The following is a 20,654-nucleotide window of genomic DNA, read 5'->3' as shown; positions in this document are numbered from 1 at the left end:
TATGTCGATCTGAAATTTTGTATGTGATTTGGTTTCGCTTGCCAGTAGCAAAACTTTCTCCACTAAGGATGACAGCTGCGCTTATCTCGAGCATGTATTGTTCTGCGAGCACAAGAATGAATCATCAAACAATTGTCGTCAGATGATTCTACAATAAAAAAAACATTTCAGGGCGACCAAACTGGTAGAATAGTTATTTCAAAATTTTCGTAGCATTATAAAATAATATCCGTAGTTATAAACAAGCGACATGAGTTAAACTACAGCGTAATTCTACGTCAACAATGCGGTCGTGTCTTGAACGTAACCTCCAATTTTTTTTTATTTTTAATACTGTATAATTAACATAGACTCCCCCTTTTGTGTAGACCTACGTCACTTTTATTCTGTCCTAGACATTACCCGTTCGCCTTTTTTAAACAAGATTTATTTTTGTTTTTGAGGTTCAAATAGAATAAAGTACAGAAAAAATATTCGTCTTAGCTTCCGGGAGACCGAATCCGAAATGCTGGATTTTTCTTTTAACTATTAACTATTAGATTATGTACAGCCATATCGTCCACTTTGTTCATCGCAGAACCCCAGTTTGCTTTGAACTTCTTTTCGATTTATACAGTTTTTTGAATCTTCTCCGTGTTCCGCTCAAAAAATTTTCGATTGTGCGGAGTTCTGGTGTGTTGAAAGGACTCTTATCCTAATCGTTATCTTTATCCTTGTTATCCTTATTCAAGTGCACATGCTTAAAAATGTCTGCCACCTTTACTCCTTCAGTTGCCTATAAAACTCCTGTCCATGAAGATGTTTGAAGTCTGTCTTGACATAGATTTTGTCATCCGTCACAACGAACTTCATCACCGCCGTCGCATACAGCATCCAGGATCGTGTTCTGGCCGACTGGTTTTGTTTCTCATAGCAATTGGAAACCACTATCTTCTTAAAAGTCGACATTCCGATTCGTTTTTTGCGTGGTGCACGTTTGTGTACAACACTTCCATCATGTTTACTTCATCTCGGACAGACAGGTTGAGGTTGAAAGCGCCGGTCACTTTTTTTGTCGTCGCAAAACGGCTTCCTGCTTTTGGCGTCTCTTCGATTCAGACTTCCTGTTTGTCGACAAACACTTAGGGTAAATGATCTTGGTTTGTCCATTTTAGGGTGTTTTCATGCAACTAATAAATGCAAATCGATTTTTCTTCGTGAAAATCACATATAATCAATACGAGTTTGGGTTTTTTGGAAAGCCCCAAGTCTCTAGTGGCTAATACTACCATAAGGCTTTGAAATTATTCAAGTTTTTAGGTTTTTTTAGCGATTTTCCTCAAAAAGAAATTATGATCATGGATTGATCACCTCTAATCATGGTTTGTCCAAAAAATGATCATGGTTTGTCCGGGTTTAGAAATCATCATTTTTGAATGAAAAAATTCAAATTTTCAATTAGATGTTGCATTTCTCATTGCTTGAGTTTACTGTCATCATATTGATCCATTCATAATTTAGGCTTTCTTCAGAATATTGCCTTTTCTGGGGCGTTTTGAAAGTGTTCACATAGAGAAACTTTATTTTTGCTATGCGCGAGGGACACAATAAACAAACTGCAGCGCGCCAAGCGGTTACCATAGAAATCATGTGGACAAAACAACATGAGTGAATTGAACAACCCATGATCAGAATTGAGATCATCGAACTGTGTTAATTACATGGTTTGGCTATATAAATCAGATACAAATGGTGTGCAAGCATGATGTTTACAATATTTGTAAGTGTTATAAGCCAGAAAATGTCTGAATACGTGCCAAATAATCATCTGGTGATTTATTGAAAGTTAGCTCAAATCAGGGGCGTATTGACACCAATAGAAGGTGGAAATTATAATCCATTGAAAAATGTGCATCCGTAAAAACATACTATGAAACTACTGTAAATCATGAAACAGAGGATTTTATTCATATATTTTGAAACATTCGAATACCTCGTTTGACACAGGTCACTGAATTAGAGCATTCAAAAAAGTGAACAAACCACGATAATATTTTCGACTGGACAAACTAAAATCATTTACCTTACCAGATATTTTTATAGCGTTGGTGATGTTTATTTTTATGTTTATTTATTTGTTATCAACAGGCCTGAACAAGAGTGCCCTAATGATATACTTAAATCTGATCTTTCATTTGGCTTTTTTTAACGATTTCGCAAATTTGACCTGCCAGTTGTTTCGACTTTCGCGATGCACAAGCAAAATTTCCGCTTGCGTAGACATTATTCTGACTGAAGAGCAAATGTCAAAATCAAAATAAAGACATTATTCATCACGCACACATGCATCAAGTTCAATTCGGCCTAATTTTGGTCCCTTTTATCTGAAGACACAATATTTGATTAGTATAACGGCTGGAATAGCACATCTCTGTCAAACCCTAAAAAAGGTCAGGCAGTTTAAGAGACATTAGATCTTGGGTTACCCTGGATGAACACGACGCCTAGAATAAGGGTTAATTCTAGTCGTTTGATCTGGGTTGTTGCCTTTAATTTAACTAGTTGATAGCAGTACCTGCTGGAATGCATCGACAGGATGCTTCATATAGGCTCAGTACACAGAATTTCTTTGTAGCGTTACCTAGTGGCAACTGGCTTTTCTTTCTTTTCATCAAGAGACACAACTCTTCTCTTGAACGTACAACTCCCGACTCTTTATTTTTCGAACTCAATATCAATTAATCTAACACTATACATTTCATCAAAAAGGGAGGTGCTTCGGAATACATTTCATATTCACCAATCGAAATCAATTAGACTATATATATTATGGCAAACAATGATTTGATTACGCGGAATTGAGGTCGCGTTGACGTAACTTTGGAGGTAGTTGATGACGTAAGTCAACGTAAATTAATGAAATTTCAAATTCGCCCATGGAAATCGTATGGTCGCATTCACATACACCACACCAGCAACGGCAACTTCGACGTCGGCGAAATAAGTCCAAGGGAATGGTTGACGGGACGGTGACGGGACGTTGTATGTGTAGCGCACTTAAAACTGCCCAAATGGGCAGAGACAAGTGAAAATAGAAATTGAATCGGATATACTTTTGAAAATAGCTGACAAGTTTATTAGACATAGTGACGAAGGGGAGTCGTATTCGGGTATTATTGACGAACAATGCAAATACGGATACCAACGGGTTACCAATAATATCATTAGATATTTCCGAACCATGTAAATATATAAGGCGACGACTGAGAGTCTGGAAACATGAACCGTCTGAGAGAGAACACAAGCGAACACAAACCATAGCTGACAAAATGCATATTTCAATATTTCACATGTCATTAACTCCTCTGTCTTGTTTCGAATGGGAGCACGCTTACCATCACACCGCAGGCGCCGGCAAATTATTTCCCGTACTGGCTACTGCACAACTCTTCAACTAACTCAATTCGAATGCAGCAACGAAACTGCCATATTGATATAAACTACTCGAAAAGAAAAGAAAAAGGAAGGTGCGCGAGAATAGAAATTTATTATATTGTTAGAAGGAAGGTATAGGGTGTAGGATAAAAATCTAGAACCGATGAAAAAACTGGAATGAGTTGTGTCTAGAACACGACCGCTTTTTTGTCGTGGGACTGCGGAACTATGCCATTGGAGTTTGAAAAGCGGTAAAGACAATACATCCATACCTCGCTTTACGGCGTAGATACGTTCCACGAAACTTGGCCGCAAAGCGAAAAGCCTTATAAGGAATCACTTATTATAATAAGAATCCATACAAATTCAATCGGATCGGTTCTAAATTTTTAAATATGTAACATGATTCATCATTTAAAATGCATTTTTGTCATTTAAGACAAAAAAACATACATAAAAAGAACATATATTTTTACATAAAATAATAACATGGAAGAACTGTTACATTAAATATGTGTCAAAGGGCAAAGGATAAATACATTAGAGTGTCAATGGATGTATGGAAAGAGATGAATTTTCGAATTTTTAAACGGGACTTTCTTAAAAATGTTGATTCTCACGAAAACACTCTTCAAAATATCAGCTCAATCGGACTTCATTTACTAGTGTCGCACATCCGTCAAAATTTGAGTTTTTTGAAAACCGAAATCACACAAGTACAAGTTTTTCTCAGAGTCAAAGTCAAAAAAAAAATTAGTGCAATTTGAAAGCATTTGACACCATCTTTTTTTTTGTAAACCCCGATTCCATGCCGTTATAGCGAAACATTTTAAGTCGTAAATCAAAAAAATGCCTTAATTGAAGAGGGCCGTTATAGCGAAATGCCGTATAAAGAGCGACCGTATAACGAGGTATGGGTGTAATTAATTTTCAGATGAAACACACTTTTAAAATGAAAAATATGAAAGAAAATTAAATGCTCCGTATCGAATATGTCTTCTATGTACAAAAATAACACGTTTTTTCGCAAATGGTCGGAATGTTCTTCAGCTTCTTCGAAGACTTTGAGTGGATCCTTCATATTTCGGGCTTCGCGCCCAAAAATTCTCTATCACTCGCTGGTAGGGGACGTGGGGAGGATCTTCGGTCTTTGTTCTTCGATACAACGCTTGTCTCCAGCCTGTTCATCTTTTCAAGTGATCTCTTGAAGGGCTGGCCAGAAGACCACATACTCTTTCGCGTGGTGCTTTTTGTTGAAGGTGCAACTATCCTCCGTTCCCTCCCAAGCCTCGAAAGAAACAATATCGCTGGATATTCCCTTCTCGCTGATCGTAACCCACGGAAGGACCGTTCTCAGGAACATGGTGTGGGAGATACATTTGACATTATCGCGTCCGGAAGGTCTCGTCATCGATAATGACAACGGCATCGTACTTCGTCGCAAAGATGTTTCTTATTAGCCTCTTCTGGCTGGTTCTTCTGGGAAAATCACCAAGGAAACACTGAAGCAGTTCGAGTACGAAACTTTTCCTCACACAGCCAACTCAACAGACATAGCGCTGATTACTACTTTTAACAGGTCGCAAGATGTGGAAAGTGAGATATAATACTTGCATTGAAATAATTTACATTAGTTGCACAACTGAGTTCCCATTGTTTATCAATAGATCTAACAACTCCCTCAGTAAGTTCAGGTCGATCTCGAAATATCCAAAACAATGCTTAGACATATGGTAAATAAATCGCTTCGACACGATACTGATATTGTTTTTCGTTATACACTTTTGGTTGTGCGAAAATGGCTGGTTTTGTGCCAAATCCTCATGAAATCGAGAAAATCGAGGAAAACACTCACTGAAGCGCAACGAGTGCTCCAAAAAGTCCACGGAGATGCTGCTCATAGTAAAACAGCGTGCCGTAATTGGTTCTGTTGCTTCAGAGATGATGATTTCGATGTTTACGACCATCCCCGTGAAGGAAGGACAAAATCTTCGGAAACGAAGAATTGATGCTTACATTGCTCGAAGAGGAACCACGTCATATACAAGAGATTGCAACAGAATTGAGAGTCCAACGCCATGCCATTTCTCATGGCCTAATGCGTTGGGAGTGATTCAAAGGAAAAGGTCTTGAGTTCCTTACGAAGACAAGGGACGTTGTGCGTTGTTTTTCGCTTCAGAGGTCAAAAGGAAAGGTTTTCTTTATCGCATCATGAAGGGCGAGGAAGAATGGATTCATTACAACTACCCAAAGAAATGAAAGTCATGGGGATCGCTCGGTCATGATGTTATGTCGTCGGCTATACATCCAAAGGGCTACAATTTGGTGAGACTAAGTCGGTGTTATGAGCTAAAAATCAAACAAAACCCTCATGAGGAACGGTATCGAATTCAATTAACTGCCCGAAAAAGGGACGCAGGGTTGCCAATAATATTTTTTCAATAAACTGGAACAGTGCTTTCAAAAAAACTGGATCCTGTAAAAACGTTTTATTTTAAGAATATTGGTTTTGATTTATCTATGTAGTCAATAAAATGGTGAAACAAACCATTCATTAATCAGCAGATTTAAATTACGTTCTCCATCACTCGAACGTTATTGTAAAACAATATTTGAGGATATCTTCTTCTTAACGCTTCGTTTGGATAAAACGTTAAAAATCTCGTATTTATTGCTTCATGTCCACAAAACCGCTGATAGAAGATCGTCGCAAAGGCTTTTCGTTTCGGCATTTTTTACAAAATACCGACCAATTGGACGAAATGGGATGAACTAAATTACAACCTGCCTCGTACTGAATTCGGATGCGTAATCAGGAGAAAAATAACACTGAGTTGAGCGTGTGAAAAAAAGGTAATCATTAAAACGATAAATGCCAAAAAACAACATTGATCATAGGATAGTAAGGTGTAGGAAGGGATAATATTTAGGAATTGTAAATTTGTTTTAAATAAAATGGGTGAAGCACTGAAGCACACATACAAAAAACTGGATAAAATAGTATATTGGGTTCAACTGTTAGACTGGATCGAGAAAAAAACCTGGAAGAATTCATTGACAACCCTGACCACAATGCTAGCAGAGGCACGAAAAAGACATTCAGTAGCGTGACAACGCTCGGCCGATATTTACTTGCTCCGTTCGGTGGTTGATCAACAGTTCCGCTCATATGAAGACATAAAAAATTATTTGATGCGTAGATAGCCTCAAAAGACAAACCCCCGTATTCTGCACCCCAAAAGACGTGAGATGACAAAGTCACTCACTTTATTATGGGAATCACCTTATTTTTTAGTTCATATTTTATACTCAAGTCAACAACAGACGAGGACCCGACTCATGGCTTGAGTGCCGACTAACCCCCAAAGACTTCTACGTAACAGTTTTGTTCTCTGCCAGAAAGATGAAAAAAAATTATAGCCAGCGATGGGCAATATTTTAACTATTGATTTTAAACATTTATTCACAACAAAGTGAAATATGAAAACATTTCCGTATGAAAACAATGAGAATTTAGTTGCACCCCCAATACAATTTTGCACTTTTTCTCAGTTCAGCATTTTTCGGTCAGAAACTAAGCTGGGTAACTAATGTTAAAAAACATGTAGATTCCAACTCAGCAATTTGAAATTTGTATGTTTTTTAAATGGAATTGAACTGAATCGTCAAGCCAGAATTAAAATGAAAAAGACTCAATGTATTATAATTCATAGATTACAGATTCACTTTTAAAAACTCACAACTTTCTTGGCTATTCACTGTCTATCAAGTAATTGGAAGAATCGGAGTGTACTTAAACGAATCTAAATATTTCACTCACCTTCGAACTCCAGATATTTTGCAGAATTGCGGTCCTGGATGCATTGATATCGTCGCCGAATGTTATTGTGTGATGGGCTGTAACAAGAAAGCATTATATTGGTGAGAAATTTATGGCTTCCGATTTGGTGAACATTATTTCCATTGAGAACAATGTGTAATTTAGCAGCTCTCTCTAGCGAAGAATAAACATGATAAATAATCTCAACGGAAGCCCTTATGAGAAAGAAAACTATAATTGAACGTCTCGCTAGTCTACTGTCATGTAAATATGATTGTTATTGTGAATCATTCAATTATCACAAACCAGCGAAAGAAACATTATTGACATTGTATGAACAAGCTCGAGATAAAGCTAGTCTCTAGATAAACAAGTATATGTGTACATCTGTAAATACCAGGTGCACCAGAAAGGCAATTGGCAATTTGTCGGAGACCACAAGAATAATTGAGTGATAAATTTGGGCAACCCTCCAACCACTTTACACACATAAACTTCTTATGAGATTTCATACATTAGTTGAGTCACGCAGCGCACAGAAAATAATACACGCAGATGTTGCTCCACAGGAACGCTGTTTGATCCATTATTTATCGCCTCAAAAATAGAGATTCCATTGCATTCCGTCATCGCCTCGAGATGATCAACACATCAACCCCCAAATTCAATCCCGCCCTCCGTGTTTCGGTCCATTAGTAGGATCAGGTGAAAAGCGGCCGCCGCCTTGGTATAAATTTTCCTGTGTGTACCTCGGGAAGTGAAACATTAGCGCACATGCTGTTACCATTGCGCTCGGGTTGGCATTCTCGCGGTTTACCATACCATTAATCTCACCTTTCCGCGATGCACGTGTACGAGATTTTTCTGTCGATCTGAGTGCAAAATGCCTTGCAGTTTTGACGTAGGACTACGTCTAACCGGAAGATATAGGGGGTGAAATGGAAATCTAGGCACTGAACAAGTAGGAAAAAATGCAAGATTTGGAACGCTTATAACTCGAGCATTTCTCAATAGATCGCAAAGGTTTTTGCATCAATTGATAGGAAATATATCTACGCATCTATCATAACGAATAACATTTCATTTTTCTTGAGATAAATAATTGAATAATTGTGAAATATCAAGCATTGTCAAAATGCACTATGTGCCCATTTTTTATTGGTCCATTTTGTGCTCCTCAAATCGAACCGACCAAAACGGGCAACCAGAGCAGCAGCGAAATAGAATGAACCACGATTGGAAAGGAAAAAGAAAAAAATGAACGAAACATTGGTCGCAGTCTCACACATGCGTATTTCTCGAGCCAGCCAGTCAGCTTAAAAATCCCCGCTCCGCTGCCGTAACGATCATTCTCATTCAAACCGTACACCACATCGGTTCGCATCACAACACATCAACAAACCATCCCAAGCAGCCATGTCTGGACATGGTGAAGGAGGAAAAGTGAAGGGAAAGGCAAAATCCCGCTCGAACCGTGTTGATCTGGAGTTCCCCGCAAGGGTACCTAGGCCGAGCTCGTTAGTACCAGTGCACCAGTTCACCTAGCCGGCGTTATATAGTTTCGGCCGCCGAAGTGATCGAGTTAGCTGGTAAAGCTGCTCGCGACGATAAGTGGCGAGTGGCAAACGCAATCGTAAAACGGCATCAGGTAGCAGAAGAAAAAAGTTTGTTCTTTATACACACTGCTTTGGTGGCAAATCCAGAACAAGACGGCATCGAGGGCGTTCGAAATGGTTTTTTTCAAAACCACGAGTACTAAGTTTTCTAAATTGGAACCATTCCATAAAACAAGGCGCTTTTCAGTGCCATTAAACCTTCCAAAAAAGAGTTTAGGAAATACAGTTCAATGCTTTCTAAAACAATATCCAAAATAATAATAAAACACAAATTGATTTTTTCATAATTTGTTTGCCAGGATATGATGAGTATGTGAATTTGGCAGTTGTTCTGAGCTTATTGATTTTCACCAATTCTTAAATTGCTTCTAGATTGAAAGTACAGTAATTTACACTTATCTCGACATTTAGCTAATTGGACGGACCAGTAATGCGACATATTTAGTTGGACATTTTTGTAAACATAGAGTTCGGGGTCCAAATTATGACCCCACATTGAAGGTCGACACTGTACCACTGTCATCGCAAATGTTCAATTACAGGTTAAAATTACCTCCAATCCGATACTGAGTGGTGGTAATGCGACGTGCCATTGAATGTAATTTACTGTAAAATATGTCACAAGCTGGATGGGAAGAAATTTTCCAACTGTGAAAGCTGTGGCGAGTGGCAAATGCAATCGCTAAACAGCAAGGTTTAGCCGAACAAGATGGGGATGTCGAGTGATAACAAAACAATAAACTCTTTAGATTGAAGATAATTTTGTGATCCTGAAAAGGACCCTTTTTAGCCTGCATGTGAATCCAACGAGCGAACAAATCGTAATGAATGTATTTTTTTGCCATCGCTCCCTTTTAACGCTCATTCGTTCGTCTCGTTGGACTCGCCCCTCTGGCTGAGTCCGCCGATTTTTCTCTATCCTGTGAGTGTGTACCGCTAGAGTATAAAACACGCGGACCCCAAACAATATCTTATTTTCTTTCAAACCGTAAACCCGTGTGGTTGTACGGCATCAGCATCGTGGACGTAACAAAGGAGGACAAGTTAAGGGAAAGGCAAAGTCTCACTCGAACCGTGCAAGTCTCCAGTTCCCTGTTGGTCGCATTCATTGATTGCTCCGCAAGGGTAACTAGGCCGAACGGATTGGTGCCGGAGCACCAGTATACCAGTAGTACTCGAGTTGGCTTGCAAAGCTGCTCACGACAATCAGAAAACCCGCATCAAGAACAGAGCAGCTTCGGTTCGGCGCTCATCAAGGCAACAATTAGTTTCAGTGAGTGGCAAAGTGTTTCTCCGGCACGTCGCATCAAATGTAATTTACTGAACAACATGTCACAAGCTGGATGGGAAGAAATTTTCCAACTGTGAAAGCTGTGGCGAGTGGCAAACGCAATAGCTAAACAGGAAGATTTAACCGAACAAGATGGGAATATCGAGTGATAACAAAAACACAACACCAAAGGTTCTTTTCAGAACCATCAACATATTCATGAAGAGTAAACAGTAAACTAATCCATTTTTAAGGTACATAGGTAGGTATTCACGTAGGAGAAGAAAATAAAACAATATATTTAAAATATATATTTAACAAAAGCTGTCCCCTTTGTATAGTCCTACGTCACTCCGGTTATGTCCCCGACATTACCCACCCGTCTTTTTTTTCTGCTTTGCCTCGACCCACTTTGAGTGCCGTTGAATACTAACCCATTTTTCAAGAGAGAGGAAAATGAAGATCAAACTACTAATTCGATGTTGTACCATTTGTAGATGTTCCCCTTCACCTAGTAATGAGATAAGTAAAACATGATTTTTATGACTTTCCCACAGGACGTCGTAAGCAACTGAAGCAGTTCAGCGCAACCGATGGAACTCTGGTCCAGCAGGACGTGACACAGCAGTTCCTCTCCCAGCAGCAACAAGCTCAACAGCAGGGTAACCTATTGTACCAGAATGGACAATACGACAGCACAAGCCAGGAGGAATATGATACCGATTTCGTTCCCCAGGGTGATGAGAGTTTGCCCTGGAGAAGATCCCGCAGCAGCTCCCGACCACCGGTCACACCCTGGCGACGAGTTTCCCAAGATCGTCGAACATCACGCGATCGCTCCGCATCAGTTGACAAACGCGAAGAAGTCAAACCGTGGACGGAGCAAGTAGTCAAGCTGAAAAAGACAACCAAAGAAAATAAGAAGGTTGAAAAAGAAAAGCTGGAAACGGTACAGCTGAAGCCGACCCAGATCCAGAAAACGAAGATTCAGAGAGAGGAACTTGAAAAGGTGGATCTGCGTTCGGTGAAAAAGGAACTGCAAACGTCGGAAATCACCGAGCAGAAGATGGAAGAGATGGTAGAATCGATCATCAAGGAGGACGTACCGATCGGTTTAGAGAAATTGCGACATGAAGAAGATGTCTCGATTTTGGAGCTAACCAAGCAGGTTGATGAACTTATTCGCAAGGATTCGGAGAAACCCGTTTCCTGGAGACGAGGAAAGAAGCCCGAGGAAGAGCAACTTAAAAAACAACAATTTGTTGAAACCGAAGAAAGTACGCTGCTAAAGTTTGAACGCAGCATGGAAGATGAAACGATCGGAAAAATTGAAAAGGAAATGGAACTAAAGGTTGATCAAGATGCCGGCGTTGCCTGGCGACGAGGTAAAAAGATACCATTCACGGAAACAGAAGATTCAGCTAGGTTGGACGTTGGTCTAAGCGTAGAACAATCAGTAGAGACCAAACCACAAGAACAGCCAACAGCATGGAAACGGGGTCCCAAAAAACCTCAGAAACAAGAAATCGTCGAAACAGACGATTTGTCCCGACTGCAGGTAGAGGAGGTTGAAGAGCTGGAAGAAGTTAAACCCACGCAAGAACAACCAGTTGCCTGGAGGCGTGGTCCAAAAAAGCAGCCAGAGCCAGAGGTAGTTGAGCAAATTCCTGAGGAGCCCACGCAAGATGCACCACAGTTACCTCCATGGATGCGTGGCAGAAAACCCGGACCGAAGCGAGAGATTCCCAAACCTCCGGAAGAAGAAAAAATTGAACAAGTAGCCCTAAAGCCAACACCCAGGAAGAAGAAGGAGCTTCCCAAAGAATCTCTGGAAGAGGTCTCACTGAAACCGGTTCCAAAGAAAGCGACTGTAGAGGTTGTAAAAACAGAGGAAATTGAAAGTCCCGAAATGAAAACCACAAAGCCCAAGAAGCTGAAAGAACCAACCCCACGGGAGGAGCTTGAACAGATTGAAAGGATAGAATTCGAACCAGAACCAACAGTGGTTGATTCGAAGCCAATCGAACCTACTCCAGCAATCGAGGCAAAACCAGAAGAATCTGCTCCTGAACCGGATAAGTCTGTGTGGCAACGTGGGCGGAAAGAAAAACCCAAGGAGCAAGCACCCGAAGAGAAGCAGTGGCCCACAGGTAAAAGACGTCCATTGCCAACTGAGCCGAAAGAAGAAGTTATCCTGAAACCAATTCCAAAGCCTCAAAAGGAGACGGAACCAGAACCAGAAAAGGATTTATCCATTAAATCCACACCAATTCCTGAGATTCCATTTGAAACCGAGAAAGAGGTAGAAATTAAACTGAAACCGACACCGGAATTACAGGAACCCATCAGTGAGCCGAAAGATGTTGATGAGTCCCATCTGCCACCATGGAGACGTGGTAAAAAAGATATTCCGAAACGAGAAATTCCAAAGCCGGCGGAAGCAGAGGTTGTAGAGAAAATAACACTCAAACCAACTCCACGTCAGAAGAAAGAAATTCCAAAGGATTCCGTCGAAGAAATATCGCTGAAACCGATTCCCAAGAAAGCAGAGGTTGAAGAAATAACCTTGAAAGCAGAGAAAATTTCGATGAAAATTGAAGTAGCTGATGTGAAAAGGTCGGAGGAAATGAGTCATAGACCAGAGCTCGAACAAATGGATATCATTCAGCTTGAACGTACCGACCGTGAACGTGAGACACAAGTTCAACCGGAAGCACCACTTGAAGAACAGCCTATACAGGAACCTGCTGAGAAAGAACAACCCTCCTGGAGACGATCAAAGAAACCAAAACCAAAGGAAGAGGAACCAGAGGAGAAGAGATGGCCCACTGGAAAGAGACGCCCGCAACTAGAGGAACCCAAAGAGGAGATAACATTGAAACCTATTCCTAAGAAAGAGAAATCAGAAGAGCCGAAAGCAGCCAAAGAGCCGATCATTGAAACAGCTCCAATCCCAGTGATTCCAGACGAACCGGAAGGAGAGAAAATTGAAATCGAAACTCCAATGGATGACCAATCACAATTGCCACCGTGGCGACGTGGTAAGAAGCCTGCACCAAAACGGGAAATTCCGATACCCCAAGAGCCAGAGCAGATGGAGCAAATAAAGTTGAAGCCAACGCCCAAGCAAAAGAAGGAGCTTCCTAAGGAAGCACTGGAAGAGGTATCACTTAAACCAGTCCCACAGAAACCGGAAGTTGAAGAACTTTCGGTGCAAGAATCAACTATCATTGAAGTGAAAGAAGTACTACCCAAACCCACTAAAAAGCCTATCACCAGAAAAGAACTTGAACCATTGGAAAAACCTACCTTCCCAGAGATTCAAGAAGCTGAACCAGTTCAATTGGAAACATACGAGAAAACAATTGAGGAAACGCCAAGGGCAGATGAACCTGCTCCCGAACAACCAACCTGGCGAAGAACGGTTAAACCTAAACCCGAACCAACAGAACCCGAGGAGAAGAAATGGCCCACCGGTAAGCGTCGTCCACTGCCAGAGGAACCTAAAGAAGAGGTGGTGCTGAAGCCTATCCCGAAACCACAGAAAGAGGAAGAACCTAAACCGGTTAAGGAGGTTGAACTCAAACCAAAACCCGTTCCCGAAAAGGAGGAAGATAAACCAGAACCCACCCCATGGCGTCGAAGTAAGAAGGAGAAGCCAGTGGATGAGGAACCCGAGGAGAAAAAATGGCCCACCGGTAAACGTCGACCGCTTTCGGAGGAACCAAAGGAGGAGATAACGTTGAAACCCATCCCGAAATTACCAAAGGAGGAAGACACCCCCGAAGAAAAGAAATGGCCAACAGGCAAACGTCGACCACTTCCGGAGGAACCCAAAGAAGAGGTAGTGCTGAAGCCCATTCCGAAACCACAGAAAGAGGAAGAACCTAAACCAGTTGAGGAGTTTAAACTGAAATCAAAACCTGTTCCTGAAAAAGAGGAGGAGAAACCGGAACCCACCCCATGGCGTCGAGGCAAGAAGGAGAAGCCCGTGGAAGAGGAACCTGAAGAGAAAAAGTGGCCCACCGGCAAACGCCGACCGCTTCCAGAGGAACCGAAGGAAGAGGTGGTGTTGAAGCCCATTCCGAAACCACAGAAAGAAGAAGAACTTAAACCGGTTGAGGAGGTTAGATTGAAACCAAAACTTGTTCCTGAAAAGGAGGAAGAGAAACCGGAACCCACCCCATGGCGTCGAGGCAAGAAGGAGAAGCCCGTGGAAGAGGAACCTGAGGAGAAAAAGTGGCCCACCGGCAAACGCCGACCACTTCCAGAGGAACCAAAGGAAGAGGTGGTGCTGAAGCCCATCCCGAAACCACAGAAAGAGGAAGAACCTAAGCCTCTCGAGGAGTTGGAACTAACGCCGAAGCCTATACCCGAAATGGAAGAAGAGAAACCGAAGGCAACGCCGTGGCGTCGTGGCAAGAAGGAAATGCCCAAGGAACCGGAACCGATGGAAGAGGTCAAGCTAAAACCAGTTCAGAAACAAGCTAAGGTTGATGAGATTACAAGGGAGGAGGTAGTGCTGAAACCTGTCCCCGAACAAACAGCTATTGTGGAGGATGTACCTAAGCCGTGCGAGCTAAAACCGGTGGAAGATAAAAAGGTTAAAGATGTGCAGGTTGTTGTGGAGGAACAAATCGTCACGAAAACCAAACGTCGCGTGAAGAAACCTAGAAAACAGCTGGAACAGTTTGCTACAGAAAACGTCGCCCAGTTGGAGGAAGTAGAATCATTTGACGAGAATGAGGAACTGCCACATGTAGCTGAGACCATTGCAGATGTCGTGCCTGAAGAAGTGTTGGAGCTGGTACCAGAGGAGATACCTCTGGAGAAGCCAAAGAAGCGAAAGTCCAGAACGAACAAACACGTGGTATTCAAGGAGGAACTGAGTACCTACGAGATTCAACCCGAAAAAATTCAAGAGGAGCAACAAGAGACGGATGAGGAAGAAGATGAGGAGGAGCTACAGGAGGTATCACAAACGACTATTCAATTAAAACCGGTGGATGTTCCGGAAGTCAAACCACAAGCGATTGAGTCCGTTCGTGAAGAAGAAATTATCGAAGAGCAAGGTGAATTCAGGAAGGAAATGGAAGTTAAGATCCAGTCGAGTATTGTGAAGAAAGAAAAACGTAGAATCTTTGTCGATGATAGCCAACCCCTGCCGGAGTTGGAGATTATCACACAGAAACGCATCCAGGAAGTTACCGACAAGATAGCGGAAGAGAGCATTCGCGAGGAACAGAAAATCGTCGAAAGCACCAAGCAAACAATTGCTGAAACCAAAGTTGAGGAACGCAAAATCAAAATTCAAAAGCCGAAGGTCAAACCACCAAGAATCATCGAAAAGTTGCAGCCGCAGATTTGCGAACCGCAGCAACCGGTTGTACTTCAGTGTAAGATAGAAGGAACGCCATTCCCCGACGTTCTGTGGTACTTTAACGATACGGTGCTGTTTGCTAACCCGGAATATGTGATGAACATAGTGGAAGATGTGGCGACGCTCGAAATCGCCACCATCATGCCGTACCACGTGGGGATCTATACATGTGAAGCGAAGAATGTGGCAGGAGTAGCCATCAGTAAGACTAACATTGTAGTCCAAGAAAAACCGGAGGTTGGAGAAGCCCCTACCTTCATCACGCCGCTGAAGATCAGCGTAGACGAGACGAAGACGACGGCAACGGTTACCTGTCAGGTTCATGGCATTCCAAAACCTAAGGTTAGGTGGTTCAGAGATGAAGAGGAGATCGTAGAGATCGAAGAAATTGAGACCATCTATGTGGAAGAAACGGGACACGTGAAGTTGACCGTTCGGAATCCGAAGCACAACGTACCGGTCGTTTACACAATCGAAGCCGAAAACAAATTTGGAAAGGCTGTTGGCAAAGCGAATTTGTTCATTCAGTCCATAGTAATTCAGAAGCCAAAATATGAAAGTGTAGCTCCGAAGATTGTAGAGCCACTTGAAGCGCAGGTTGTTAAAACAGGGTCGACGTTGATTTTAGAGTGCAGATTTACGGGCGTACCTCGACCCACACTGAAATGGTTCCGCAACAATAAGGAAATCGTAGAAGAAGAGGAGATCACTATCATTACGGAGGAATACTACAGCAGGATCGAGATACGGAAGATAACGCGAAAGCGTGCTGGAAAGTACGAAGTAGTCGTACGCAACGAGGCAGGAGAAGCAAAATCGTCGGCGTCAGTTGCTGTGTCGGATACCTCCGACATAGACGAAGCCAAGGCACCTCGCTTCATCGAACCGCTCACCCCCAAACTCGTGGCGGAAGCTGAAGTATGTATTCTGGAGGCTCTTGTCGATTCCTATCCAACATCCACGTTCCAGTGGTTCCGCGAGGGCACCGCCATCAAATCGACCAACGAGGTGCGCATTGTAACGGGCGAGAACAAATCGATCTTGATTATTGAATCGATCAACAAGAAAGATGTTGGTGCTTACACATGCCGGGCGGAGAACGTAGCAGGTTCTGTAACGTCGACAGCAACCGTCCAGGTGCTGGACACGATCGAAACCGAGGAAGTTACGGAGTATATATCACCACGTTTTATCGAAACGATAAAACCGACGCGTGTTATGGACGGAGAGAAACTTTTACTTGCATGCCAAGTTCATGCGGCACCTCTTCCGAAAGTATTGTGGTATCACAACGATCAGCAGATCGTAGAAACAAAAGACATCCAAATCGAACAGGACACGACTGGTCGCTGCACGCTGTCCATCGCGGAGGTATTCCCAGAAGATACGGGTGAGTACGTGTGCGTGGCCAGCAACAAACTGGGCGAAGCGGTATGCAAATCAACGGTCAACGTTGAACGATTCGAATACATTGCCGATTCGGAACAATTCCGCAGCTCGGAAGAAGATTTGTTGACCGACAAGGTAGGTATGGGGCGGGAGGAAGGTTTGGCATGATTTCTAAGATTGGTCGATTGTTGCAGTCTATCTCAACATTGGAGGAATACGCCGAACCGGTGGAGTTCGCACCGCAGATCATCAAAGAGCTGCCAAGTGTGGTGATGACCCAGGAACGTGAGCTTACTAAGCTGGAGGTGAAGGTACTGGCACAACCCAAACCGCAGATACGTTGGCTCAAGGCCAACGAAGAAATCATCCCGTCTGAGGAGTTCCAAATCGAGAATTTCGAGGATGGCACTTCTATCCTTATCATCAATGACATCTATGCGGATGACTCGGGAACCATTACATTCGAAGCACACAACGCAATTGGTGCTGCCGTAACTACAACCGAACTCGTTGTAGAAGGTAACCGGAGAGCGATGATGATTTTTCTGATATTTGACCGTAGAAATGCTTTACTAATATCATTTTTTTGCTTCAATAGTCTTTTGTCTTTTGTAGGTTTTGTCAATATTGATTATTTAATAATTCTTTTTTTTTGCGATTGCAGCTAAAAACCCTTTATTCCTATCCCTTTTTATATTCCAATCTCCATCGATCGAATGAAATATTTATTTCAATACACATAACACCATCTCAACATTCACCCGTAAACTATCTATCGCTATATTTACTACTCGAAACAAACTGATCTACACGACCAAAATACGCAACGTGAAATTATTATGGTTCTAATAGAGATTGTTTGTTCTTTTTCGAAAACACAGAGATCATTGGCACCAAGGCCTACCGGAAACCGGAATGGGTACAATATATGGAGGAAATGAAAGAGGCGCTGCAAGGTAATTTGATACTTCTCGTCCATCCTTCTGATCAACCATTCAATCACCGTCAACATGTTTCCTCCATCCCGAATTTTCTCACCAAGTCATCTTCTTGTAGCGAAAACTATTGTTCTTCAAAATCTTCTTTTAGTACTGCATTTTATCAGTGTTTGAGTCAATGTTATAATGTTTGTTGATTTGCATGGAAAAAAACAAATCTCTCACAGTGATTGTTGTGTTGATTGTGCTAACTCGACCGAAAGAAAACCGACGAAAAACAATCGCTCTATACTTTGTAGAAAACAGCGAAGAAGAATTGGCAGAATTTCTAACCCTAGAAGCACACTGTAGTGGTCATCCAAACAATCCGGAAAGGTAATCTGTCCTAACCAAGCCGATTTTGTGTTACCATTTTACCCATACTGCATTCGAGACTAAATATACAAACTAGTTACAAAACATATTTCCATCGAGAAATCAGGCATCCAATGAGCAAACCAAGGTAGGATCGTTTCCTTCACCCAAAGTATCGCATCGCGCACTATCTCTTCGCTAGCAACCAAAAAAAGCTCTAACCACTAAAACTGTCGACAAATTGAAATTTTCAGCTGCTTACGCTATACCATCATTCTCGATGGAGATCAAAGATTCTCGCGCAATGCTCGGCGAGAAGGGATACTTCGAGTGCCATTTTGCAGGCAATCCAAAACCAGGTAGATACAAATATTTCTTTTTACCCACAAAAACACGCCCCCAAAGAAACAAAGCCACGATCAAACACCCAAGCAGTACACCCAATTACAACATACGAAAGCTGCAAGCAGCTAAGCGTGTTCAGGTAGTAAAGTAAGCTTGAATTTTTCTAGATATTTTGTGGTATCGCAACGGTAAAGTCATAATTGCGGATGAACGGGTCAAAATCAGAACGGAGGATCATACGTGTTCGTTGACCATCTACCCGGTTGAAGTGTCGGACTTTGGCTTCTACAAGTGCCGCGCTATGAACGATGCCGGTTCGTGTGAGTCGATTGCCAAGATGATTGAGTCCACTTCGCAGACCTTGACCGATGAAGAACGGCTAATTCTGGAAGAACAGTTCTCCACGAAGCGCGTCGAGAAGAACGGCAAGAACGGTAAAACCGAGAAAAAGGTGGAAGTGGTAATCGAGGAGTCGGAGGAGATGGTACTGAAGAGAGCTGAGCGCAGAAATTTGCGTGAACAGAAGAAGAAAATCAAGGAGGCGCACATCGTAGATGAGATAGTTCGACAGGAAATTGACGCCTCAATTAAGGAGAAGACGAAGTTCTCACAAGAATCGTCCAGTACGATGACAGCGAGCACAACTTCCGAATTTACCCAGAATGTACAGATCGCCAAGGATAGAGCCACTGTGAAGTTTAAAGAGCATCGCGAAACCCTGATCGAGGAGGTGATTACCACCGAAACGGTGAAGGAGTTCGAACGAATGGTTATTACCGAGAAGTTGGACGTATCAGACGTAGAAAGCGTGAAACACTCGGTACAGGTTAATGAGATCCTAACAAACCTCAAGGCAGCCGATTTTGGACCTGGAGAGGGCCCACTTCGTGAGCTGGCCACCATCGCGTACATGGTCAAACATGGCATTACCGTCAACGAAATAAACGGATTCTACCAGTCGGATCACTTCCCGGCACTGAAAACGCCAGAATCACAATCGGCCCTCGTTTTACTGCTGGAAAGAGAGGGTTACGCGAGCATCGTAACGGAAATCCTAACCGAGACCGATATGGACGAAAGGCAACTTGCTGCAACGGCAGGATTCCGTGCATTTATGCGTATGATCGAGCTGAACCACACCAGCGTCGAAGAAATCATCACACACTTCTCGCCGGAGGACTTCTTCATGCACGAATGGAAGCTTGAACAAGCTGACGAGGTTTGGATCCATTATATTGCTACCCCCACCCCGCTGTTTTACTCTCCATTAAATTCTTAACTGTCTATTTTTAACTCACCCTTGCCAGTGATGAGTCAATCGTCGAAAACCGATGTTAATGCCGCAATTTGTTCAAAAACACAACCACTTTGTTGACGTAGGACTACGAACTTATTTTATCCGATTTGTCTGTTTATCGTCAATTCTGATTGGGAACGAATCCGTTTCGGAAGCATCCGTTGTCCTTTATTAGCCACGGCTTACCCCATACAGTGGGTGAACACATCTGCAGAATGCAGCTATTTCGCTATTTTCCTAACCGCGGATAATCGGTCGTGCAATGTTGGTCTCTCATTGCATCTCTATATCCAAAATTCTTTTGTATTCAGGTATATCGCTTTCTATCTTCGCTAGAGGTTATCCCAAACTCATCCTTTCTTTCAAATCAACAAGATACAGTGGAACCTCGATTATCCTCAAGCGGATGTTCAGGTGCGGATTATTCCGGACAGCGAGTTTCATAGTAAATCTACTACAAGAGCTGAAAAGTCCCGGGATTTTTGAACAGATGGCGCCACTAAAAATGAACAAGATTCATTTCGAGATGTTCATCTGTCACTAGCTCATGTGTTTCATGACATTTCGTTTATTTGTTCACAAACTGTAGTTGTTTAGATGTTACTACCTTAGCATTCGTATAAAAAATGGAAAAGGAGGAATGTCGTATTTTGATCAAACATTGCTTTTTGATGGGAAAAACTCCTCATCAATGAATATAGTGGTTGACGAAATGTTATTCCACTTCTGCTCCTTCGAGAACAAAAGTTCATCGGTGGTTTAGTGAGTTTAAAATGTCCCGAACAATCACCGCAGATGCACCTCGTTCAAGACAAGAAGGACTTGTTGGAT

At 42.2% G+C, this 20,654-nt stretch overlaps 1 protein-coding gene across 8 annotated transcripts in view; it reads left to right on the top strand.

The window, feature by feature from the left end:
- Positions 1–20,654, top strand: part of LOC129767232 (titin-like) — a 96,361-nt gene that overhangs the window by 23,050 nt on the left and 52,657 nt on the right. For 6 of the 8 annotated variants that reach the window (XM_055767908.1, XM_055767906.1, XM_055767904.1 and 3 more), the window contains exons 3-7: positions 10,678–17,024; positions 17,084–17,408; positions 17,771–17,845; positions 18,436–18,540; positions 18,694–19,745. In XM_055767908.1, coding sequence (XP_055623883.1) covers positions 10,678–17,024; positions 17,084–17,408; positions 17,771–17,845; positions 18,436–18,540; positions 18,694–19,745 — 7,904 coding nt within the window. The remainder of the gene's footprint in view (positions 1–10,677; positions 17,025–17,083; positions 17,409–17,770; positions 17,846–18,435; positions 18,541–18,693; positions 19,746–20,654) is intronic. The other 2 variants (XM_055767907.1, XM_055767911.1) reach the window with 2 other exon arrangements.

This window comes from Toxorhynchites rutilus, chromosome 2, assembly GCF_029784135.1.
Source record: "Toxorhynchites rutilus septentrionalis strain SRP chromosome 2, ASM2978413v1, whole genome shotgun sequence".
Taxonomy (NCBI): Eukaryota; Metazoa; Arthropoda; class Insecta; order Diptera; family Culicidae; genus Toxorhynchites; species Toxorhynchites rutilus.
This window is presented reverse-complemented; position numbering and strand designations above follow the sequence as displayed.